General features: G+C 44.2%; 1 protein-coding gene across 1 annotated transcript; it reads right to left on the reverse strand.

Moving 5' to 3' along the window:
• Window positions 1–25163, reverse strand: dusp19a (dual specificity phosphatase 19a). Its single transcript, XM_056288978.1, has 4 exons — window positions 24941–25163; window positions 7736–7782; window positions 7321–7473; window positions 1–195 (listed from the first exon to the last, which is right to left on the reverse strand). Exons 1-4 carry the CDS (start codon window positions 25161–25163, stop codon window positions 1–3), a joined length of 618 nt encoding a protein of 205 aa, XP_056144953.1.
• Window positions 25164–25884: the final 721 nt, after the last annotated feature.

Here is a 25884-nt window from a genome sequence, read left to right on the forward strand (position 1 = left end):
TCATTTGAGCACTGATGCTTTGTAGTTCCTCAACTGTTCCAGGAAGCCAGGGTTCGGACAGGATGTAGGTCGAGCTCTCTTAACCAATGAGAAGGCAGCATCAAAGGGCTGTCCATCGCATGACATCAGGTAGCCAATCACCACAGCTGCTGCCCGTGAAACACCTGTGTTGCAATGGACCAAAACCACTCCTTTCTAGGGAAAGAAAACATTAGCAGTAATAGATTTGCCAATTTAAAGTGGAAAATCCCCTTAGCCATTGTTTCCATGACAACAGAAAGAAGATGAAGAAAGCCACTTTTATTTTGTCATTGTATTCTTACAATGAATGTTATTCTTACAATGAATGTGTTGTCTGCATGTAACATCCTGTTGTGCAGGAGCAGGGGGCAGCTGCAGCACCCGCAGACCAACTCCACTTCTTCTTTCCATTGCCTTGCTCAGGGGCACAGGCAGAAGTATTAACCCTACCTAGCATACATGTCTTTTTGATGGTGGGAGGAAACCAGAGCAGACACGGGGAGAACATACAAACCACACAGAAAGGACCTGGGACGGCCTGGGGTTTGAACCCAGGACCTTCTTGCTGTGAGGCACCAGTGCTGACCACTGTGCCACCCACTGTGTGACTGTTTCACAGTATTTCAGCTCTTACTCTGGATTCATTTGTCTTGTTGTGCATTTCTAATCAACTTAATGCTAATTAGCCTCCAGTAATTAGCAGTACACCCCAGATGGCTGCTGGGAGGTCGTAAACTGAGACAATATTTTCCCATACAACTAAAAGCATCACAGTTTGAGGCTGGGGTTACTGAAACAGCCAACCATCTGTCCCTCTCTCCTCTTAACTCTCCATCACGTGTGTGTGTGTGTGTGTGTGTGTGTGTGTGTGTGTGTGTGTCTGTGTGTGTGTGTGTGTGTGTGTGTGTGTGTGTGTGTGTGTGTGTGTGTGTGTGTGTGTGTGCGGTGTCATGTTAAGGTGAGCTGCAGGCTGTCTTGCTAAAAGCATTGAGATCTGATCTGCACACAACTCAATAATGAATGAACAAAAGTCAACTTGCATTATTCAGCACCAACGCTAACCCCATGAAGAGAAGAGAGGAGAAGAGAAGAGAAGACAAGAGAAGATAAGACAAGACAAGACAAGACAAGACAAGAGAAGACAACAAGACAAGAGAAGAGAAGAGAAGACAAGAGAAGATAAGACAAGACAAGACAAGAGAAGAGAAGAAAAGAGAAGACAAGAGAAGAGAAGACAAGACAAGACAAGACAAGACAACAAGACAAGAGAAGAGAAGACAAGAGAAGATAAGACAAGACAAGACAAGACAAGACAACAAGACAAGAGAAGAGAAGACAAGAGAAGATAAGACAAGACAAGACAAGACAAGACAAGAGAAGAGAAGAGAAGACAAGAGAAGATAAGATAAGACAAGACAAGACAAGACAACAAGACAAGAGAAGAGAAGACAAGAGAAGATAAGACAAGACAAGACAAGACAACAAGACAAGAGAAGAGAAGACAAGAGAAGATAAGACAAGACAAGACAAGACAAGACAAGACAAGACAACAAGACAAGAGAAGAGAAGACAAGATAAGACAAGACAAGACAAGACAAGACAACAAGATAAGAGAAGAGAAGACAAGACAAGACAAGAGAAGAGAAGAGAAGACAACAAGACAAGACAAGAGAAGACAAGACAAGACAAGAGAAGACAAGACAACAAGATAAGAGAAGAGAAGACAAGAGAAGATAAGACAAGACAAGACAAGACAAGAGAAGAGAAGACAAGACAAGACAACAAGACAAGAGAAGAGAAGAGAAGACAAGAGAAGAGAAGAGAAGACAAGAGAAGAGAAGACGAGAAGACAACAAGACAAGAGAAGAGAAGAGAAAAGAAGACAAGACAAGACAAGAGAAGACAGCAAGACAAGAGAAGAGAAGCGAAGACAAGAGAAGACAACAAGACAAGACAAGAGAAGCAAAGACAAGACAAGACAAGACAAGACAAGACAAGACAAGACAAGACAAGACAAGACAAGACAAGAGAAGACAACAAGACAAGACAAGAGAAGAGAAGACAAAACAAGACAAGACAAGAGAAGACAACAAGACAAGAGAAAAGACAAGAGAAGACAAGACAAGACAAGACAACAAGATAAGAGAAGAGAAGACAAGACAAGACAAGACAAGACAAGAGAAGACAAGACAAGACAAGACAACAAGATAAGAGAAGAGAAGACAAGACAAGACAAGACAACAAGATAAGAGAAGAGAAGAGAAGACAAGAGAAGACAAGAGAAGACAACAAGACAAGAGAAGTGAAGAGTAGACAAGACAAGACAAGACAAGAGAAGACAACAAGACAAGAGAAGAGAAGCGAAGACAAGACAAGACAAGACAAGACAAGAGAAGCGAAGACAAGACGACAAGACAAGACAAGAGAAGAGAAGAGAAGAGAAGAGAAGAGAAGAGAAGAGAAGAGAAGACAATACAATACAAGACAAGACAAGACAAGACAAGACAAGACAAGACAAGACAAGAGAAGAGAAGAGAAGACAATACAAGACAAGACAAGACAAAACAAGACAAGAGAAGCCAAGACAAGACAAGACAAGACAAGACGAGACAAGACAAGACAAGAGAAGAGAAGACAATACAAGACAAGACAACACAAGAGAAGAGAAGACAAGACAAGACAAGACAAGAGAAGACAACAAGACAAGACAAGAGAAGAGAAGACAAAACAAGACAAGACAAGACAAGAGAAGACAACAAGACAAGAGAAGACAAGACAAGACAAGACAAGACAACAAGAGAAGAGAAGAGAAGAGAAGACAAGACAAGACAAGACAAGACAAGACAAGACAAGCGAAGACAAGACAAGACAAGACAAGACAAGACAAGACAAGACAAGACAAGACAAGAGAAGAGAAGAGCAGAGAAGAGAAGAGAAGAGAAGACAAGACCAGACAAGACAAGACAAGACAAGAGAAGACAACAAGACAAGAGAAGACAAGACAAGACAAGACAAGACAAGACAAGACAAGAGAAGAGAAGACAAGACAAGACAAGACAACAAGACAAGACAAGAGAAGAGAAGACAAAACAAGACAAGACAACACAAGAGAAGAGAAGAGAAGACAAGACAAGACAAGACAAGAGAAGACAACAAGACAAGACAAGAGAAGAGAAGAGAAGACAAAACAAGACAAGACAAGACAAGAGAAGACAACAAGACAAGAGAAGACAAGACAAGACAAGACAACAAGAGAAGAGAAGAGAAGACAAGACAAGACAAGACAAGACAAGACAAGACAAGACAAGACAAGACAAGACAAGACAAGAGAAGAGAAGAGAAGAGAAGAGAAGACAATACAAGACAAGACAAGACAAGACAAAACAAGACAAGAGAAGCCAAGACAAGACAAGACAAGACAAGACAAGACGAGACAAGACAAGACAAGAGAAGAGAAGACAATACAAGACAAGAAAACACAAGAGAAGAGAAGACAAGACAAGACAAGACAAGAGAAGACAACAAGACAAGACAAGAGAAGAGAAGACAAAACAAGACAAGACAAGACAAGAGAAGACAACAAGACAAGAGAAGACAAGACAAGACAACAAGAGAAGAGAAGAGAAGAGAAGAGAAGACAAGACAAGACAAGACAAGACAAGACAAGACAACAAGACAAGAGAAGCGAAGACAAGACAAGACAAGACAAGACAAGACAAGAGAAGAGAAGAGCAGAGAAGAGAAGAGAAGAGAAGAGAAGAGAAGAGAAGAGAAGACAAGACAAGACAAGACAAGACAAGACAAGACAAGACAAGACAAGAGAAGACAACAAGACAAGAGAAGACAAGACAAGACAAGACAAGACAAGACAAGACAAGAGAAGAGAAGACAAGACAAGACAACAAGACAAGACAAGAGAAGAGAAGACAAAACAAGACAAGACAACACAAGAGAAGAGAAGAGAAGACAAGACAAGACAAGACAAGACAAGACAAGACAAGAGAAGACAACAAGACAAGACAAGAGAAGAGAAGACAAAACAAGACAAGACAAGACAAGAGAAGACAACAAGACAAGAGAAGACAAGACAACAAGAGAAGAGAAGAGAAGAGAAGACAAGACAAGACAAGACAAGACAAGACAAGACAAGACAAGACAAGACAAGACAAGACAAGAGAAGAGAAGAGAAGAGAAGAGAAGAGAAGACAAGACAAGACAAGACAAGACAAGACAAGACAAGACAAGACAAGACAAGACAAGACAAGACAAGAGAAGAGAAGAGAAGAGAAGAGAAGACAAGACAAGACAAGACAAGACAAGAGAAGACAACAAGACAAGAGAAGACAACAAGACAAGAGAAGACAAGAGAAGACAAGACAAGACAAGACAAGAGAAGAGAAGACAAGACAAGACAAGACAAGACAAGACAACAAGACAAGACAAGAGAAGAGAAGACAAAACAAGACAAGACAAGACAAGAGAAGACAACAAGACAAGAGAAGACAACAAGACAAGAGAAGACAACAAGAGAAGAGAAGAGAAGAGAAGAGAAGACAAGACAAGACAAGACAAGACAAGACAAGACAAGACAAGACAAGACAAGAGAAGAGAAGACAAGACAAGACAAGACAAGACAAGAGAAGAAGACAAGAGAAGACAACAAGACAAGAGAAGCGAAGACAAGACAAGACAAGACAAGACAAGAGAAGAGAAGACAAGACAAGACAAGACAAGAGAAGAGAAGACAAGAGAAGAGAAGACAAGAGAAGACAACAAGACAAGACAAGAGAAGAGAAGCGAAGACAAGACAAGACAAGACAAGAGAAGAGAAGAGAAGACAAGACAAGACAAGACAAGCGAAGACAAGACAAGAGAAGAGAAGAGAAGAGAAGAGAAGAGAAGAGAAGAGAAGAGAAGAGAAGAGAAGAGAAGAGAAGAGAAGAGGAGAGGAGAGAAGACAATACAAGACAAGACAAGAGAAGAGAAGAGAAGACAAAAAAGAGAAGAGAAGAGAAGACAAGACAAGACAAGACAAGACGAGAGAAGAGAAGACAATACAAGACAAGACAAGACAAGACAAGACAAGAGAAGAGAAGAGAAGAGAAGACAATAAGACAAGACAAGACAAGACAAGAGAAGACAATACAAGACAAGAGAAGAGAAGATAAGAGAAGAGAAGACAAGACGAGACAAGACAAGACAAGACAAGACAAGACAAGACAAGAGAAGAGAAGACAAAAAAGAGAAGACAAGACAAGACAAGACAAGACAAGACAAGAGAAGAGAAGAGAAGAGAAGAGAAGAGAAGAGAAGAGAAGAGAAGAGAAGACAAGAGAAGACAAGACAAGACAAGAGAAGAGAAGACAAGACAAGACAAGAGAAGACAAGACAAAATAAGAGAATACAAGCGAAGAGAAGAGAAAAGAAGACAAGACAAGACAAGACAAGAGAAGAGAAGAGAAGAGAAGACAACAAGAGAAGATAAGAGAAGACAAGACAAGAGAACACAAGACAAGAGAACACAAGAGAAGACAAGACAAGACAAGACAAGACAAGACAAGAGAAGACAAGACAAGAGAAGACAAGAGAAGTGAAGACAAGACAAGAGAAGAGAAGAAAAGACAAGACAAGAGAAGAGAAGACAAGACAAGACAAGAGAAGACAAGACAAGACAAGATAAGACAAGACAAGACAAGACAAGAGAAGACAAGACAAGACAAGAGAAGACAAGAGAAGACAAGACAAGAGAAGAGAAGAGAAGAGAAGAGAAGAGGAGAGGAGAGAAGACAATACAAGACAAGACAAGACAAGACAAGACAAGAGAAGAGAAGAGAAGAGAAGACAAGACAAGACAAGACGAGAGAAGAGAAGACAATACAAGACAAGACAAGACAAGACAAGACAAGACAAGACAAGACAAGACAAGACAAGAGAAGAGAAGAGAAGAGAAGACAATAAGACAAGACAAGACAAGACAAGAGAAGACAATACAAGACAAGAGAAGAGAAGATAAGAGACGAGAAGACAAGACGAGACAAGACAAGACAAGACAAGAGAAGAGAAGACAAAAAAGACAAGACAAGACAAGACAAGAGAAGACAACAAGACAAGAGAAGAGAAGAGAAGACAAGACAAGAGAAGACAAGACAAGACAAGACAAGACAAGACAAGAGAAGAGAAGAGAAGAGAAGAGAAGAGAAGACAATAAGACAAGACAAGACAAGACAAGAGAAGACAATACAAGACAAGAGAAGAGAAGATAAGAGACGAGAAGACAAGACGAGACAAGACAAGACAAGACAAGACAAGAGAAGAGAAGACAAAAAAGAGAAGACAAGACAAGACAAGAGAAGACAACAAGACAAGAGAAGAGAAGAGAAGACAAGACAAGAGAAGACAAGACAAGACAAGACAAGAGAAGAGAAGACAAGACAAGACAAGACAAGACAAGACAAGAGAAGACAAGACAAAATAAGAGAATACAAGCGAAGAGAAGAGAAAAGAAGACAAGACAAGACAAGACAAGACAAGAGAAGAGAAGAGAAGACAACAAGAGAAGAGAAGAGAAGACAAGACAAGAGAATACAAGACAAGAGAACACAAGAGAAGACAAGACAAGACAAGACAAGACAAGACAAGACAAGAGAAGTGAAGACAAGACAAGAGAAGAGAAGAAAAGACAAGACAAGACAAGAGAAGAGAAGACAAGACAAGACAAGAGAAGACAAGACAAGACAAGACAAGACAAGACAAGACAAGAGAAGACAAGAGAAGACAAGACAAGACAAGAGAAGACAAGAGAAGAGAGGACAAGACAAGACAAGAGAAGTGAAGACAAGACAAGACAAGAGAAGATAAGACAAGACAAGAGAAGACAAGAGAAGACAAGACAAGACAAGACAAGACAAGACAAGACAAGAGAAGTGATGACAAGACAAGACAAGACAAGACAAGACAAGACAAGATAAGACAAGACAAGAGAAGACAAGAGAAGACAAGACAAGACAAGAGAAGACAAGAGAAGACAAGAGAAGAGAGGACAAGACAAGACAAGACAAGACAAGACAAGACAAGAGAGTACCGGGAATCTCCCTGGCCTCTCAGTATTTACTTCTTCCAGTCTGCTGTTCCTTTAGTGTCTCTGTGTTGAACCCGTCCCTTAGAATGACTTGGAAACCCTGTCTGTCTCTCTTCATATACAAACACACACATGTACAAAGAGGAATAAGGTAAGCAGACAGACAGGCAGACAGACAGGCAGACAGTATGTCAGGTAGACAGATAGTCAGACTGTCTAACCTCGTTGTGTGCCTGTTGGATGAACGAGGAACACTCTGTGATGTGAGATGTGAGGTCAGAGTCCGGCAGGTCCAGGATCCTGACGTTCTTGTAGACGAAGAGTTCTGGAAAGACGTTCTCCACCCCGTAAGCCACATTCAGGACATGTGACACCTGAGAAGGGCGGGTTAACTGTCTGACTTTTTCTGTGATATCGCTTCAGTATCTACCTAGCATCATTCATCAGTCACTAGTAATATACACCAGGAACTCATTGGTGTCATTCACCACTTGTTTACAGTTCAGCTGGTTGTGTCTTAGCGGCACAGTCCAGTATGACCAGTCTGCCCAGTCTGCCCAGTATGACCAGTCTGCCCAGTGTCCAGGCCTGGAATATAATGGTACCAGTATAGTTTAACTGGGGGGGGGGGGTTACCTTGTACTTTCTTAGAGTTCCAAAGTCATGGGCTGCATCTTGGGAACCTACACACACACACACACACACACACACACACACACACACACACACGTGTGTTTCAGACATAGTTTCTCACAATAACAACACTATTATCATTGGGGATTTTCAATTTCATTACACCTGCTGTGTTTAGTTCAGGTGTGCTCTCAGTTGGTTTGGGGAGGTGAAAATGCCTTTATTCAACTGAGTCATGTCCCAGATGTTTGAACCCTGGTCCACACCCCAGATGTCTGAACCCTGGTCCACACCCCAGATATTTGAACCCTGATCCACATGACTCCTTCATAACATGTGCTTTACTTCAGTGAATCAAGGAGTGCAGTGGATTAGCAAGGAGGAAGTGAGGGCAGCTATGAAAGGGATGAAGAGTGGAAAGGCAGTTGGTCCTGATGACATACCTGTGGAGGCATGGAGATGTTTAGGAGAGATGGCAGTTTGGTTTTTTTATAAATTTATTTCGGATTTTCCCCCCAATTTAGTGGCCAATCGATCCCTATTTTAATTCAAACACCCACTCTCGTACTGCATGCGTTCGCTGACTGCATCTCTCCGGCCGGCAGTCTCGAAGGAGACCGCCTCGCCACTGTCGTGACAAGGCGACTCCAGGCCGAACCACTGCTTTGTCCGACACACACAGAGACGCATTCATGTGACGAACACAAGCCGACTCCGCCCCCCTCCCGAAGACAGCGTTGCCGATTATTGCTGCTTCATCGAGTCCGGCCATAGTCGGATCTGACGAGACCGGGGCGCGTACCCCGGTCCCCAGTCGGCAACTGCATCCACACAAAGCCGATGCTTAGACCGCTACACCACCGCGGACCGGCAGTGGGGTTTTTAACTAGCTTGTTTAACACAATCCTGGAAAGTGAGAGGATGCCTGAGGAGTGGAGAAGAAGCATACTGGTACCGATTTTCAAGAACAAGGGTGATGTGCAGAACTGCAGCAACTACAGAGGTATAAAGTTGATCAGCCACAGCATGAAGATATGGGAAAGAGTAATAGAAGCTAGGTTAAGAGGAGGAGAGGTGATGATCAGCAGCAGCAGTATGGTTTCATGCCATGAAAGAGCACCACAGATGTGATGTTTGCTTTGAGAATGTTGATGGAGAAGTATAGAGGAGGCCAGAAGGAGTTACATTGTGTCTTTGTGGATTTAGAGAAAGCTTATGACAGGCTGCCGAGAGAGGAGGTGTGGTACTGTATGAGGAAGTCAGGAGTTGCAGAGAAGTATGTAGGAGTGGTGCAGGGTACGTATGAGGGAAGTGTGACAATGGTGAGGTGTGTGGTTGGAATGACAGATGGATTCAAGGTGGAGGTGGGATTACATCAAGGATCGGCTCTGAGCCCTTTCTTGTTTGCAATGGTGATGGACAGGTTGACGGACAAGATCAGGCAGGAGTCTCCATGGACGATGATGTTCGCGGATGACATTGTGATCTGTAGCGAGAGTAGGGTGCAGGTTGAGGAGAGCCTGGAGAGGTGGAGGTATGCACTGGAGAGAAGAGGAATGAAAGTCAGTAGGCGCAAGACGGAATACATATGTGTGAATTGAGAAGGAGGCCAGTGGAATGGTGAGGATGCAAGGAGTAGAGGTGATGACCCATATCAATTTGCCTATCAAGCCAACCAGTCTGTTGAGGACGCAGTTAGCATAGCCCTCCACCATGCCCTGCTACACCTGGAATCACCAAACACCTGCGCACGCATTCTGTTCATCGACTTTAGTTCCACCTTCAACTCCATTAACCCACTCAAACTCTTTACCATACTCTTGGATATGAACTTTGACCCAGCAATATGCTACTGGATTTGGAGCTTCCTGTGGAACAGGCCACAGAGGGTGAAGGTTAACAACCTAACCTCACACCCTCTTACCCTCAGTACAGGTGTTCCTCAGGGCTGTGTTCTCTCCCCCTGGCTCTGGTCACTTTACACCACCCACCTCAAATCCACGGATAGCTCTGTGAAAATAATAAAATACGCAGATGACACAACCATTGTAGGCCTCATCCCCAACAATGATGAAACCCAGTACCGCACCGAAGTAGACCAAGCTGTCACTTGGTGCGAAAACAACAATCTTCTGCTTAATACAGCCAAAACCCCAGAACTCATTATTGACTTCTGATGCACGCCGAATCTTAAAACACCCATACAAATGAACGGAGACCCCATCACCACCACGACTCTTTTAAATTCCTTGGAACATACATCAGCAACAACCTGAAGTGGAAAATTAACACTGAACACATTAATGCAAAAGCTCAGCAATGACTTTATATTTTTAGGCAGCTTAAAAAATACCGGATCAAACATCAACTGCTCGTTTTTTTTTACTCAGCCATTATCGAGTCCATCATAACATCTTCTATTACAGTATGGTACGGCAGCACAGACAGTCAAACATGGAAAAAACCACAGCGGATTGTCAACAAGGCATCCAAAATCATAGGCAACCCACTCCCCTCAGTTGAATCTCTACATACTAACCAGACTGTAGAGCGAGCAAAGATCACCTCCAACCCTTCACATTCTGCTCATCACCTCTTCCAGCTCCTTCCCTCAGGGAGGCGCTACAAGTCACTGTCAACTAAGACTAACCGCTTCGCAAACAGTTTTTTCCCCTAGCCATAAGGACTCTGGATTCCTCCCTATAGTCCCCTCCTCACACACCATTGGCATAAATACCACCATTCACCTGTTATGCCTGGTATGTTTATTTATGTTATTGCGTAACTGTATTGTTCGTGATAATATGTGGAGTGTCTGTTGTTGTCCACATATGTCTTGTGCTGCAGAGTGTAAAATGTAAAGTGTACCAAAAACAAATTCCGCCGGCCTTGGTCATGTGGCTTATCTATCTATCTATCTATCTATCTATCTATCTATCTATCTATCTATCTATCTATCTATCTATCTATCTATCTATCTATCTACGAAGACGTATGAGTTTACATGCTTGGGGCCGACTGTCCAAAGTAACGGGGAGTGAAGAAGAGAGTGCAGGCAGGGTGGAGTGGGTGGAGAAGAGTGTCAGGAGTGATTTGTGACAGAAGGGTACCAGGAAGAGTTAAAGGGAAGGTTAACAGGATGGTGGTGAGACCAGCTATGTTATATGGTTTGGAGACAGTGGCACTGATGAAAAGACAGGAGGTGGAGCTGGAGGTGGCAGAGTTGAAGATGATAATATTTTCACTGGGAGTGATGAAGAAGGACAGGATTAGGAATGAGTATATTAGAGGGACAGCTCAGGTTGGACGGTTTGGAGACAAAGCAAGAGAGGCAAGATTGAGATGGTGTGAACATGAGTGGAGGAGAGATGCTGGGTATATTGGGAGAAGGATGCTGAATATGGAGCTGCCAGGGAAGAGGAGAAGAGGAAGGCCAAAGAGGAGGTTTATGGAAGTGGTGAGGGAGGACTTGTAGGTGGCTGGTGTGACAGAGGAAGATGCAGAAGACTGGAAGAAATTGAAATGGATAATCCGCTGTGGCGACCCCTAACGGCAACAACCGAAAGCAGTCTTAGTCGTAGATGCTTCTTTAGGGATGGGAATAATAATGGAATTTTGCCGATGGAAGGAACAGTTTGTAAATCCAAAGACTTCTGGTAGGCTGGGCACCAGGCTTCTGCCATCTCTTCACTGTATAATTTCAGCAGAAACCCAGAGATGCCGTCCAGGCCAGAGGCCTTCCTGTGGCAGGTGCATGAGAACAGTGTCTTCACTACATGTTGGTCGATGGTAGTTTTTGGACAGACAGATGCAGGTAATATATATGGAGCCACTTTTTGCTCTTTCAAGTAATCAGTTGTTTCGAACCTCGCATAAACGTCATTTAATTCAGTGGCCTTCTCAATCTCATTTAACACACATACTTTTAAGCTGGAACCATGTTTATCATAGAGTCCGTAGAACCCCACATGTTTTTGTTTTTTGTGTTCACTGAAGAGCAGTGACTTCAAATGTCTCTTTCTCCTTCTTCATGGCTTTCCTCAAATTAAGTTCTCTTTGAATATTCCTCATTTCCACAAGTTTCCCATTCTTAAGTGCAATTTTCTTCCAAACTATGCACTTTTTAATTTCTTTGGAAATGAGGAATCAGGAACACTTTGTCGTTTCATTTCATATACTTACACCACGATATGAAACGAAATATAGTTTCCGTCAGCCCACAGCAGTGCAACACAAAGACAGAAACACATATTCAAAAACTACAAGAACACACATATCAAACTACAAAAAAAATTAATAAAAGAATCACTGTCCAGGAGAACCAACACCAGCCAGGAGGACTGTGGGAACTGCTGGTCTGCATGGGCTAGCAGCTAGCTTAGCCGCCCCATTTCCACGTCGTCAGATCACCTCAGTGTTTCGTCCTCAGGCCCAGCCTCGGACAGGGCCGTGGTCCCTGGGCCCACCGGACGCAGCAAACCAGCTCCCCCAGCCGATCCAACGCCAGCTCTCCCAGCCAGACACCGCTAAGCGAGGCTGCTGCCACACCGCCCTCGGTGTTACCGGAACTGCTGGTCTGCATGGGCTAGCAGCTAGCTTAGCCTAACTTAGACACAGACGTGGACAAAGACACTGCGTGGATGGTACTGGGCAGGCCGCCACAGATGTAAGTAATGCTATTATGTTGCCATACATTTATAGTTTTTACTAGTGGTTTCCTGTCTGCAGGGACTGGTAGGTGGGGTTAAATGAACGTTATGGTCGGAGTTGGCTAGTGGGGTTTAGCCTTGGCTAGTGGGGTTTAACCTTGGCTAGTGGGGTTTAGAGTTGGCTAGTGGGGTTTAGAGTTGGCTAGTGGGGTTTAGCCTTGGCTAGTGGGGTTTAACCTTGGCTAGTGGGGTTTAGCCTTGGCTAGTGGGGTTTAGCCTTGGCTAGTGGGGTTTAGAGTTGGCTAGTGGGGTTTAACCTTGGCTAGCGGGGTTTAGCCTTGGCTAGTGGGGTTTGGCCTCGGCTGTGTCAGCATCTTCAATGTTGCCGTAACATTTATCCTGTATGATACTACAGGGACTTGTATGTGGGGATTCAATGAACGTTATGGTCAGAGTTGGCTCAGGGGTTTAGCCTTGGCTAGTGGGGTTTAGAGTTGGCTAGTGGGGTTTAGCCTTGGCTAGTGGGGTTTAACCTTGGCTAGTGGGGTTTAGCCTTGGCTAGTGGGGTTTAGCGTTGGATAGTGGGGTTTAACCTTGGCTAGTGGGGTTTAGCCTTGGCTAGTGGGGTTTAGCCTTGGCTAGTGGGGTTTAGAGTTGGCTAGTGGGGTTTAACCTTGGCTAGTGGGGTTTAGAGTTGGCTAGTGGGGTTTGGCCTCGGCTGTGTCAGCATCTTCAATGTTGCCGTAACATTTATCCTGTATGATACTACAGGGACTTGTATGTGGGGATTCAATGAACGTTATGGTCAGAGTTGGCTCAGGGGTTTAGCCTTGGCTAGTGGGGTTTAGAGTTGGCTAGTGGGGTTTAGCCTTGGCTAGTGGGGTTTAGACTCGGCTGTGTAAGCATCTTCAATGTTGCCATAACATTTATCAAGAATTCCGTTGCCGCGGGTCTTGGTTTACATATTGTTTAAATGCTGGTAGTGTGGCTTCAAGCTTGCAGTGGCTCAATCCCCAACAATAAAACAAGGCCTTTCTGGGGTGCGTTGCTGTTGTCTGTGCACACAGTCTGCAAATAACGTGGCTGCTTTTGCAAAGTTTCCACTCGGTGGGACATAAACAGAAGATGGTAAAGTATTCAAATTCACAGGGAGAGAAAAGGGTCTGAGACGTAGACAGCCATACCACCTCTGTGTCAGCGGTTGCAGAATCCCTCGGTGTAAACTGGGAGCACCACGTTCCTCCTGAATCCCTCCCTGCCAAACATGTTAAAGGGCTATTTCTAATTTTAGGAGTTTCTGTGGTAAAATATAATCAGCTGATGAATTGATACTATTATTGTCCCTACCGCCGGATTCAGTTCTTGGTCCTATGTTATTTTCTAGAAAGCGGGTGACAATAACTGACTGCAGAAATGAACCCTGGAGAAAACATGTTGGCCTGAGCAGACGACGGGGAAAGTAACCACTCTGGATGTGGACTCCATTGTAATGTCCCCACATGCTTCCTCCATCGAGTGCAGAAGATTGTCCTGTTTGTAACGATTTCATATATATATATATGTGTGTGTGTGTGTGTGTGTGTGCGTGTGCGTGTGCGTGTGCGTGTGTAACTTTGTTTAAAGAAACACTCAACAGTAGGGAAAGTGCTCCACAAATAAGGAGCAAAATAATCCAGAGTCAAATAAATTCTTTATGAGACAGATGACATGAAGTGGCATGAAATAGGCAAGTACGGTCTCATAAAGACTTCACCTGACTCATTTATATATATATATATATATATATATATATATATATATATATATATATATATATATATATATATATATATATATATATATGTGTGTGTGTTGTTACGGCCACGGGTATGTCCGTGTCCGTATAGTTGGGTTGTGTTGCCTCCTGTATCTAACCCTCACTCTGACTCTACATTCAGGTATCCGCCAGGTGCTCCTCATCACCTCATCAACCGCTCAACCAATCATCGCGTTGCCATCAGCTGCGCAGTCTCCCAGTTAAACCCCCACATGTCTTCACTTCACCGGCCACATAGTTCAGCTTGTGTGATGTAGCTACTTTGTGTTTGTGACGTCTTTGTCTCTGTAGCTACTTTGTGTTTGTGACGTCTTTGTCTCTGTAGCTACTTTTTGTTTGGGACGTCTTTGTCTCTGTAGCTACTTTGTGTTTGGGACGTCTTTGTCTCCGTAGCTACTTTGTGTTTGGGACGTCTTTGTCTCCGTAGCTACTTTGTGTTTGGGACGTCTTTGTCTCCGTAGCTACTTTGTGTTTGGGACGTCTTTGTCTCTGTAGCTACTTTGTGTTTGGGACGTCTTTGTGTCTGTAGCTACTTTGTGTTTGGGACGTCTTTGTCTCTGTAGCTATTTTGTGTTTGGGACGTCTTTGTCTCCGTAGCTACTTTGTGTTTGGGACGTCTTTGTCTCTGTAGCTACTTTGTGTTTGGGACGTCTTTGTCTCTGTAGCTACTTTGTGTTTGGGACGTCTTTGTCTCTGTAGCTACTTTGTGTTTGGGACGTCTTTGTCTCCGTAGCTACTTTGTGTTTGGGACGTCTTTGTCTCCGTAGCTACTTCGTGTTTGGGACGTCTTTGTCTCCGTAGCTACTTTGTGTTTGGGACGTCTTTGTGTTTGGGACGTCTTTGTGTCTGTAGCTACTTTGTGTTTGGGACGTCTTTGTGTCTGTAGCTACTTTGTGTTTGGGACGTCTTTGTCTCTGTAGCTACTTTGTGTTTGGGACGTCTTTGTCTCCGTAGCTACTTTGTGTTTGGGACGTCTTTGTCTCCGTAGCTACTTCGTGTTTGGGACGTCTTTGTCTCCGTAGCTACTTTGTGTTTGGGACGTCTTTGTGTTTGGGACGTCTTTGTGTCTGTAGCTACTTTGTGTTTGGGACGTCTTTGTGTCTGTAGCTACTTTGTGTTTGGGACGTCTTTGTCTCTGTAGCTACTTTGTGTTTGGGACGTCTTTGTCTCTGTAGCTACTTTGTGTTTGGGACGTCTTTGTGTCTGTAGCTACTTTGTGTTTGGGACGTCTTTGTCTCCGTAGCTACTTTGTGTTTGGGACGTCTTTGTCTCTGTAGCTACTTTGTGTTTGGGACGTCTTTGTCTCTGTAGCTGCTTTGTGTTTGGGACGTCTCTGTTGCTACTTTGACGTCTTTGTCTCTGTAGCTACTTTGTGTTTGGGACGTCTTTGTCTCTGTAGCTACTTTGTGTTTGGGACGTCTTTGTGTTTGGGACGTCTTTTTCTCCGTAGCTACTTTGTGTTTGGGACGTCTTTGTCTCCGTAGCTACTTTGTGTTTGGGACGTCTTTGTGTCCGTAGCTACTTTGTGTTTGGGACGTCTTTGTGTCCGTGGCTACTTTGTGTTTGGGACGTCTTTGTGTCCGTGGCTACTTTGTGTTTGGGACGTCTTTGTCTCTGTAGCTACTTTGTGTTTGGGACGTCTTTGTCTCTGTAGCTACTTTGTGTTTGGGACGTCTTTGTCTCTGTAGCTACTTTGTGTTTGGGACGTCTTTGTCTCTGTAGCTACTTTGTGTTTGGGACGTATTTGTCTCTGTAGCTACTTTGTGTTTGGGACGTCTTTGTCTCCGTAGCTACTTTGTGTTTGGGACGTCTTTGTCTCCGTAGCTACTTTGTGTTTGGGACGTCTTTGTCTCCGTAGCTACTTTGTGTTTGGGACGTCTTTGTCTCCGTAGCTACTTTGTGTTTGGGACGTCTTTGTCTCCGTAGCTACTTTGTGTTTGGGACGTCTTTGTCTCCGTAGCTACTTTGTGTTTGGGACGTCTTTGTCTCCGTAGCTACTTTGTGTTTGGGACGTCTTTGTCTCTGTAGCTACTTTGTGTTTGGGACGTCTTTGTCTCTGTAGCTGCTTTGTGTTTGGGACGTCTCTGTTGCTACTTTGACGTCTTTGTCTCTGTAGCTACTTTGTGTTTGGGACGTCTTTGTCTCTGTAGCTACTTTGTGTTTGGGACGTCTTTTTCTCCGTAGCTACTTTGTGTTTGGGACGTCTTTGTCTCCGTAGCTACTTTGTGTTTGGGACGTCTTTGTGTCCGTAGCTACTTTGTTTGGGACGTCTTTGTGTCCGTGGCTACTTTGTGTTTGGGACGTCTTTGTGTCCGTGGCTACTTAGTGTTTGGGACGTCTTTGTCTCTGTAGCTACTTTGTGTTTGGGACGTCTTTGTCTCTGTAGCTACTTTGTGTTTGGGACGTCTTTGTCTCTGTAGCTACTTTGTGTTTGGGACGTCTTTGTCTCTGTAGCTACTTTGTGTTTGGGACGTCTTTGTCTCTGTAGCTACTTTGTGTTTGGGACGTCTTTGTCTCTGTAGCTACTTTGTGTTTGGGACGTCTTTGTCTCCGTAGCTACTTTGTGTTTGGGACGTCTTTGTCTCTGTAGCTACTTTGTGTTTGGGACGTCTTTGTCTCTGTAGCTACTTTGTGTTTGGGACGTCTTTGTCTCTGTAGCTACTTTGTGTTTGGGACGTCTTTGTCTCTGTAGCTACTTTGTGTTTGGGACGTCTTTGTCTCTGTAGCTACTTTGTGTTTGGGACGTCTTTGTCTCTGTAGCTACTTTGTGTTTGGGACGTCTTTGTCTCCGTAGCTACTTTGTGTTTGGGACGTCTTTGTCTCCGTAGCTACTTTGTGTTTGGGACGTCTTTGTCTCCGTAGCTACTTTGTGTTTGGGACGTCTTTGTCTCTGTAGCTACTTTGTGTTTGGGACGTCTCTGTTGCTACTTTGACGTCTTTGTCTCTGTAGCTACTTTGTGTTTGGGACGTCTTTGTCTCTGTAGCTACTTTGTGTTTGGGACGTCTTTGTGTTTGGGACGTCTTTTTCTTCGTAGCTACTTTTTGTTTGGGACGTCTTTGTCTCTGTAGCTACTTTGTGTTTGGGACGTCTTTGTCTCCGTAGCTACTTTGTGTTTGGGACGTCTTTGTCTCCGTAGCTACTTTGTGTTTGGGACGTCTTTGTCTCCGTAGCTACTTTGTGTTTGGGACGTCTTTGTCTCCGTAGCTACTTTGTGTTTGGGACGTCTTTGTCTCTGTAGCTACTTTGTGTTTGGGACGTCTTTGTCTCTGTAGCTACTTTGTGTTTGGGACGTCTTTGTCTCTGTAGCTACTTTGTGTTTGGGACGTCTTTGTCTCCGTAGCTACTTTGTGTTTGGGACGTCTTTGTCTCCGTAGCTACTTCGTGTTTGGGACGTCTTTGTCTCCGTAGCTACTTTGTGTTTGGGACGTCTTTGTGTTTGGGACGTCTTTGTGTCTGTAGCTACTTTGTGTTTGGGACGTCTTTGTGTCTGTAGCTACTTTGTGTTTGGGACGTCTTTGTCTCTGTAGCTACTTTGTGTTTGGGACGTCTTTGTCTCTGTAGCTACTTTGTGTTTGGGACGTCTTTGTCTCCGTAGCTACTTTGTGTTTGGGACGTCTTTGTCTCCGTAGCTACTTCGTGTTTGGGACGTCTTTGTCTCCGTAGCTACTTTGTGTTTGGGACGTCTTTGTGTTTGGGACGTCTTTGTGTCTGTAGCTACTTTGTGTTTGGGACGTCTTTGTGTCTGTAGCTACTTTGTGTTTGGGACGTCTTTGTCTCTGTAGCTACTTTGTGTTTGGGACGTCTTTGTCTCTGTAGCTACTTTGTGTTTGGGACGTCTTTGTCTCTGTAGCTACTTTGTGTTTGGGACGTCTTTGTGTCTGTAGCTACTTTGTGTTTGGGACGTCTTTGTCTCCGTAGCTACTTTGTGTTTGGGACGTCTTTGTCTCTGTAGCTACTTTGTGTTTGGGACGTCTTTGTCTCTGTAGCTGCTTTGTGTTTGGGACGTCTCTGTTGCTACTTTGACGTCTTTGTCTCTGTAGCTACTTTGTGTTTGGGACGTCTTTGTCTCTGTAGCTACTTTGTGTTTGGGACGTCTTTGTGTTTGGGACGTCTTTTTCTCCGTAGCTACTTTGTGTTTGGGACGTCTTTGTCTCCGTAGCTACTTTGTGTTTGGGACGTCTTTGTGTCCGTAGCTACTTTGTGTTTGGGACGTCTTTGTGTCCGTGGCTACTTTGTGTTTGGGACGTCTTTGTGTCCGTGGCTACTTTGTGTTTGGGACGTCTTTGTCTCTGTAGCTACTTTGTGTTTGGGACGTCTTTGTCTCTGTAGCTACTTTGTGTTTGGGACGTCTTTGTCTCTGTAGCTACTTTGTGTTTGGGACGTCTTTGTCTCTGTAGCTACTTTGTGTTTGGGACGTCTTTGTCTCTGTAGCTACTTTGTGTTTGGGACGTCTTTGTCTCCGTAGCTACTTTGTGTTTGGGACGTCTTTGTCTCTGTAGCTACTTTGTGTTTGGGACGTCTTTGTCTCCGTAGCTACTTTGTGTTTGGGACGTCTTTGTCTCCGTAGCTACTTTGTGTTTGGGACGTCTTTGTCTCCGTAGCTACTTTGTGTTTGGGACGTCTTTGTCTCCGTAGCTACTTTGTGTTTGGGACGTCTTTGTCTCCGTAGCTACTTTGTGTTTGGGACGTCTTTGTCTCTGTAGCTACTTTGTGTTTGGGACGTCTTTGTCTCTGTAGCTGCTTTGTGTTTGGGACGTCTCTGTTGCTACTTTGACGTCTTTGTCTCTGTAGCTACTTTGTGTTTGGGACGTCTTTGTCTCTGTAGCTACTTTGTGTTTGGGACGTCTTTTTCTCCGTAGCTACTTTGTGTTTGGGACGTCTTTGTCTCCGTAGCTACTTTGTGTTTGGGACGTCTTTGTGTCCGTAGCTACTTTGTTTGGGACGTCTTTGTGTCCGTGGCTACTTTGTGTTTGGGACGTCTTTGTGTCCGTGGCTACTTTGTGTTTGGGACGTCTTTGTGTCCGTGGCTACTTAGTGTTTGGGACGTCTTTGTCTCTGTGGCTACTTTGTGTTTGGGACGTCTTTGTCTCTGTAGCTACTTTGTGTTTGGGACGTCTTTGTCTCTGTAGCTACTTTGTGTTTGGGACGTCTTTGTCTCTGTAGCTACTTTGTGTTTGGGACGTCTTTGTCTCTGTAGCTACTTTGTGTTTGGGACGTCTTTGTCTCTGTAGCTACTTTGTGTTTGGGACGTCTTTGTCTCCGTAGCTACTTTGTGTTTGGGACGTCTTTGTCTCTGTAGCTACTTTGTGTTTGGGACGTCTTTGTCTCTGTAGCTACTTTGTGTTTGGGACGTCTTTGTCTCTGTAGCTACTTTGTGTTTGGGACGTCTTTGTCTCTGTAGCTACTTTGTGTTTGGGACGTCTTTGTCTCTGTAGCTACTTTGTGTTTGGGACGTCTTTGTCTCCGTAGCTACTTTGTGTTTGGGACGTCTTTGTCTCCGTAGCTACTTTGTGTTTGGGACGTCTTTGTCTCTGTAGCTACTTTGTGTTTGGGACGTCTCTGTTGCTACTTTGACGTCTTTGTCTCTGTAGCTACTTTGTGTTTGGGACGTCTTTGTCTCTGTAGCTACTTTGTGTTTGGGACGTCTTTGTGTTTGGGACGTCTTTTTCTTCGTAGCTACTTTGTGTTTGGGACGTCTTTGTGTCCGTAGCTACTTTGTGTTTGGGACGTCTTTGTGTCCGTGGCTACTTTGTGTTTGGGACGTCTTTGTGTCCGTGGCTACTTTGTGTTTGGGACGTCTTTGTCTCTGTAGCTACTTTGTGTTTGGGACGTCTTTGTCTCTGTAGCTGCTTTGTGTTTGGGACGTCTCTGTTGCTACTTTGACGTCTTTGTCTCTGTAGCTACTTTGTGTTTGGGACGTCTTTGTCTCTGTAGCTACTTTGTGTTTGGGACGTCTTTTTCTCCGTAGCTACTTTGTGTTTGGGACGTCTTTGTCTCCGTAGCTACTTTGTGTTTGGGACGTCTTTGTGTCCGTAGCTACTTTGTTTGGGACGTCTTTGTGTCCGTGGCTACTTTGTGTTTGGGACGTCTTTGTGTCCGTGGCTACTTAGTGTTTGGGACGTCTTTGTCTCTGTGGCTACTTTGTGTTTGGGACGTCTTTGTCTCTGTAGCTACTTTGTGTTTGGGACGTCTTTGTCTCTGTAGCTACTTTGTGTTTGGGACGTCTTTGTCTCTGTAGCTACTTTGTGTTTGGGACGTCTTTGTCTCTGTAGCTACTTTGTGTTTGGGACGTCTTTGTCTCTGTAGCTACTTTGTGTTTGGGACGTCTTTGTCTCCGTAGCTACTTTGTGTTTGGGACGTCTTTGTCTCTGTAGCTACTTTGTGTTTGGGACGTCTTTGTCTCTGTAGCTACTTTGTGTTTGGGACGTCTTTGTCTCTGTAGCTACTTTGTGTTTGGGACGTCTTTGTCTCTGTAGCTACTTTGTGTTTGGGACGTCTTTGTCTCTGTAGCTACTTTGTGTTTGGGACGTCTTTGTCTCCGTAGCTACTTTGTGTTTGGGACGTCTTTGTCTCCGTAGCTACTTTGTGTTTGGGACGTCTTTGTCTCCGTAGCTACTTTGTGTTTGGGACGTCTTTGTCTCTGTAGCTACTTTGTGTTTGGGACGTCTCTGTTGCTACTTTGACGTCTTTGTCTCTGTAGCTACTTTGTGTTTGGGACGTCTTTGTCTCTGTAGTTACTTTGTGTTTGGGACGTCTTTGTGTTTGGGACGTCTTTTTCTTCGTAGCTACTTTGTGTTTGGGACGTCTTTGTGTCCGTAGCTACTTTGTGTTTGGGACGTCTTTGTGTCCGTGGCTACTTTGTGTTTGGGACGTCTTTGTGTCCGTGGCTACTTTGTGTTTGGGACGTCTTTGTGTCCGTGGCTACTTATTGTTTGGGACGTCTTTGTGTCCCTGGCTACTTTGTGTTTGGGACGTCTTTGTGTTTGGGACGTCTTGGTGTTTGGGACGTCTTTGTCTCTGTAGCTACTTTGTGTTTGGGACGTCTTTGTCTCTGTAGCTACTTTTTGTTTGGGACGTCTTTGTCTCTGTAGCTACTTTGTGTTTGGGACGTCTTTGTCTCCGTAGCTACTTTGTGTTTGGGACGTCTTTGTCTCCGTAGCTACTTTGTGTTTGGGACGTCTTTGTGTCCGTGGCTACTTTGTGTTTGGGACGTCTTTGTGTTTGGGACGTCTTTGTGTCCGTGGCTACTTTGTGTTTGGGACGTCTTTGTCTCTGTAGCTACTTTGTGTTTGGGACGTCTTTGTCTCTGTAGCTACTTTGTGTTTGGGACGTCTTTGTCTCCGTAGCTACTTTGTGTTTGGGACGTCTTTGTCTCTGTAGCTACTTTGTGTTTGGGACGTCTTTGTCTCTGTAGCTACTTTGTGTTTGGGACGTCTTTGTCTCTGTAGCTACTTTGTGTTTGGGACGTCTTTGTCTCTGTAGCTACTTTGTGTTTGGGACGTCTTTGTCTCTGTAGCTACTTTGTGTTTGGGACGTCTTTGTCTCCGTAGCTACTTTGTGTTTGGGACGTCTTTGTCTCCGTAGCTACTTTGTGTTTGGGACGTCTTTGTCTCCGTAGCTACTTTGTGTTTGGGACGTCTTTGTCTCCGTAGCTACTTTGTGTTTGGGACGTCTTTGTCTCCGTAGCTACTTTGTGTTTGGGACGTCTTTTTCTTCGTAGCTACTTTGTGTTTGGGACGTCTTTGTGTCCGTAGCTACTTTGTGTTTGGGACGTCTTTGTGTCCGTGGCTACTTTGTGTTTGGGACGTCTTTGTGTCCGTGGCTACTTTGTGTTTGGGACGTCTTTGTGTCCGTGGCTACTTATTGTTTGGGACGTCTTTGTGTCCCTGGCTACTTTGTGTTTGGGACGTCTTTGTGTTTGGGACGTCTTGGTGTTTGGGACGTCTTTGTCTCTGTAGCTACTTTGTGTTTGGGACGTCTTTGTCTCTGTAGCTACTTTTTGTTTGGGACGTCTTTGTCTCTGTAGCTACTTTGTGTTTGGGACGTCTTTGTCTCCGTAGCTACTTTGTGTTTGGGACGTCTTTGTCTCCGTAGCTACTTTGTGTTTGGGACGTCTTTGTGTCCGTGGCTACTTTGTGTTTGGGACGTCTTTGTGTTTGGGACGTCTTTGTGTCCGTGGCTACTTTGTGTTTGGGACGTCTTTGTCTCTGTAGCTACTTTGTGTTTGGGACGTCTTTGTCTCTGTAGCTACTTTGTGTTTGGGACGTCTTTGTCTCCGTAGCTACTTTGTGTTTGGGACGTCTTTGTCTCTGTAGCTACTTTGTGTTTGGGACGTCTTTGTCTCTGTAGCTACTTTGTGTTTGGGACGTCTTTGTCTCTGTAGCTACTTTGTGTTTGGGACGTCTTTGTCTCTGTAGCTACTTTGTGTTTGGGACGTCTTTGTCTCCGTAGCTACTTTGTGTTTGGGACGTCTTTGTCTCCGTAGCTACTTTGTGTTTGGGACGTCTTTGTCTCCGTAGCTACTTTGTGTTTGGGACGTCTTTGTCTCCGTAGCTACTTTGTGTTTGGGACGTCTTTGTCTCCGTAGCTACTTTGTGTTTGGGACGTCTTTGTCTCCGTAGCTACTTTGTGTTTGGGACGTCTTTGTCTCCGTAGCTACTTTGTGTTTGGGACGTCTTTGTCTCCGTAGCTACTTTGTGTTTGGGACGTCTTTGTCTCCGTAGCTACTTTGTGTTTGGGACGTCTTTGTCTCCGTAGCTACTTTGTGTTTGGGACGTCTTTGTCTCCGTAGCTACTTTGTGTTTGGGACGTCTTTGTCTCTGTAGCTACTTTGTGTTTGGGACGTCTTTGTCTCCGTAGCTACTTTGTGTTTGGGACGTCTTTGTCTCTGTAGCTACTTTGTGTTTGGGACGTCTTTGTCTCTGTAGCTACTTTGTGTTTGGGACGTCTTTGTGTTTGGGACGTCTTTGTCTCCGTAGCTACTTTGTGTTTGGGACGTCTTTGTCTCTGTAGCTACTTTGTGTTTGGGACGTCTTTGTCTCCGTAGCTACTTTGTGTTTGGGACGTCTTTGTCTCTGTAGCTACTTTGTGTTTGGGACGTCTTTGTCTCTGTAGCTACTTTGTGTTTGGGACGTCTTTGTCTCCGTAGCTACTTTGTGTTTGGGACGTCTTTGTCTCCGTAGCTACTTTGTGTTTGGGACGTCTTTGTCTCCGTAGCTACTTTGTGTTTGGGACGTCTTTGTCTCCGTAGCTACTTTGTGTTTGGGACGTCTTTGTCTCCGTAGCTACTTTGTGTTTGGGACGTCTTTGTCTCCGTAGCTACTTTGTGTTTGGGACGTCTTTGTCTCTGTAGCTACTTTGTGATCGGGACGTCTTTGTCTCTGTAGCTACTTTGTGATCGGGACGTCTTTGTCTCTGTAGCTACTTTGTGTTTGGGACGTCTTTGTGTCTGTAGCTACTTTGTGATCGGGACGTCTTTGTGTCTGTAGCTACTTTGTGTTTGGGACGTCTTTGTGTCTGTAGCTACTTTGTGTTTGGGACGTCTTTGTGTCTGTAGCTACTTTGTGTTTGGGACGTCTTTGTGTCTGTAGCTACTTTGTGTTTGGGACGTCTTTGTGTCTGTAGCTACTTTGTGTTTGGGACGTCTTTGTGTTTGGGACGTCTTTGTGTTTGTGACGTCTGGCCCGTTAAGTTTGCCTTTTGGCTGCTTTGAGTTGTGTTTAGCCTTTGATTTGTTTAGTTCTTTTGGGCAAGTGGATCAAGGTAAGGTGCCCATGGGCAAACGCCACATCACGTGGCTTACCTCTGTTAGACACACTAGGTTAGCAGCGGTTGCCACCCTCTGTCTTTAGGGACGGTGCTCTTGAGCACTGCCAAGGGGGGGGGGGTACTTTTTGTTAGTAGTTTGTTGTTTTGGCAACCGTTCGGTTCCCTTGTCCTGTCATGGTGTCAATAAATATATATTTTATTATATTTAAACGTTCATGTGTCACTGTGTTGCACCCTCACCAGACCAAGGGATGTAAAAAAAATAAATATATATATATATTGAGAGAGAGAGAAGTAAATGTATATAAACTTAGCACAAAAAGTAAGGAAATGTGTGTTTGGTAGGTTATGTCTTTGTTGTAACGATGCTTCTTCTGTCAGGCAGCAGCAGCAGCTGACTGACTGACTGTCAGCACCTGGGGCACCAGAAGCTCAACACAAGAGTCAGCAGCAACACCAGCACAATAAGCTGTGTGGCATTGGCAGAGAAGATCTGGCTAATGTTTCATGGGCACCACCCACATACTCAGCTCCGCTGCTCATCCCACAGATGCATGTTGTTTACACTTGGGGCCCCATTTAAAAGGGGGATAAACAGGCTTTCCAACGGTATCAGATTTACTGCCAAGAAGCAGTGTTACAGCAAAGAAATCATCTACCAAACACACATTTCCTTAGTTTTTGTGCTAAGTGTATGTATAAATGCTATCTTTTGGCAAAGTAGTAACTGGAAGTGTCTGCTATGCAAGCAACGCCTGTCTGTACCTGTAATATGGAATGGTCACTCTTGGTTAGCAATTTCAGAGGCATGCTTGGGTGCAGATTAATACTGGATGTCATCTAACATCTTACTTCTCAACTCTGGTAAAATAGAGATGCTGATTATCGGCTTATTGGCCTAACAGAACATAAGCAGGTAACTTCTTGGCTTGTTGAACTCAGTGGTTAGTAAATTATTTTGTTCGTTAACTCACCCAGCAGCAGGTAGGGTTTGATGATGCCAACCTGCAGGTCCCAGGATGTGTCCGGGACATAACCCAGAGTCTTCTCTGAGGAAGTCTGGTCCTCTACTACGCTAACTGTAGAGCCTTTCCAGGTCTCAATGATGCGGTGTCCACTGAGTGAAGTGACCCGGGTGCACTGCATCCTCAGACGACTCCGAGGAAAACTGTGAATCTCCTCTGCCAGAGACTGCATAACTCTGATTGGATGCCAAACAAAGCACTGGGGCTCAGAAAGTAGATGCAGCAAGTAGCTTGGTTGGTAGTTTGCAGTACGTGTTGAGAGATTGTAATTTATTTTTCGTTAAACATCTTCCACAGATGAGGTTTAATTTTATATACCGTCAGTGGTGTAACTTATTTGTAATTCATTCATTTAAGCACATTGGTAATTAGAATGCCAGAAAATTCTCTGTTTAAAGTGAACCAGATGTTTTGTTCCTGTTGCTGACTCCAAGAAATGTGCTGTGTTCTGAAAATCACGTACCTCGAGCAATTTTCTCTTTGTTCAGCTATGTGGAATACTCCAGTATAATAGCTTAAAATTTCCCATCTGGCAATGTTGCCCATATGCAGTGCAAAAACACAGGGGAGCCCTATCTGTGCATATCTGTACCTTGCATCCTAATTGTGCCGATATCCTGATTTAACAAGATTACTTTTAGCTTTATACAGTCTTTGGCACTGAGATGGATTTTCCTCATTAACTTTCATGGTTATCATCCTCAGCTATTTTTTTCCATCAAGTCAGTTTAAACATTGACATCCAGACAAAGATGGCCTCATACACAGAGTTCAGAATATCAACATATCTCAGGTCTGATATAGACTATATGGATTCATTACAGTGTGACATAGACTATATGGATTCATTACACTATGATATAGACTATATGGATTCTTTACAGTGAGATATA

Source organism: Lampris incognitus, chromosome 11, assembly GCF_029633865.1.
Source record: "Lampris incognitus isolate fLamInc1 chromosome 11, fLamInc1.hap2, whole genome shotgun sequence".
NCBI classification, from domain to species: Eukaryota; Metazoa; Chordata; class Actinopteri; order Lampriformes; family Lampridae; genus Lampris; species Lampris incognitus.

Excerpts from the sequence above, each read along its gene's own strand:
- dusp19a (XM_056288978.1), bottom strand. The coding sequence starts at position 25,163 with ATGCAGTCTCTGGCAGAGGAGATTCACAGTTTTCCTCGGAGTCGTCTG. Across the intron at positions 7,474-7,735 it reads GAACTCTAAGAAAGTACAAG|GTGTCACATGTCCTGAATGT; the intron begins GTAACCCCCCCC and ends CGCCCTTCTCAG. Across the intron at positions 196-7,320 it reads TCCAACAGGCACACAACGAG|AAAGGAGTGGTTTTGGTCCA; the intron begins GTTAGACAGTCT and ends TTCTTTCCCTAG.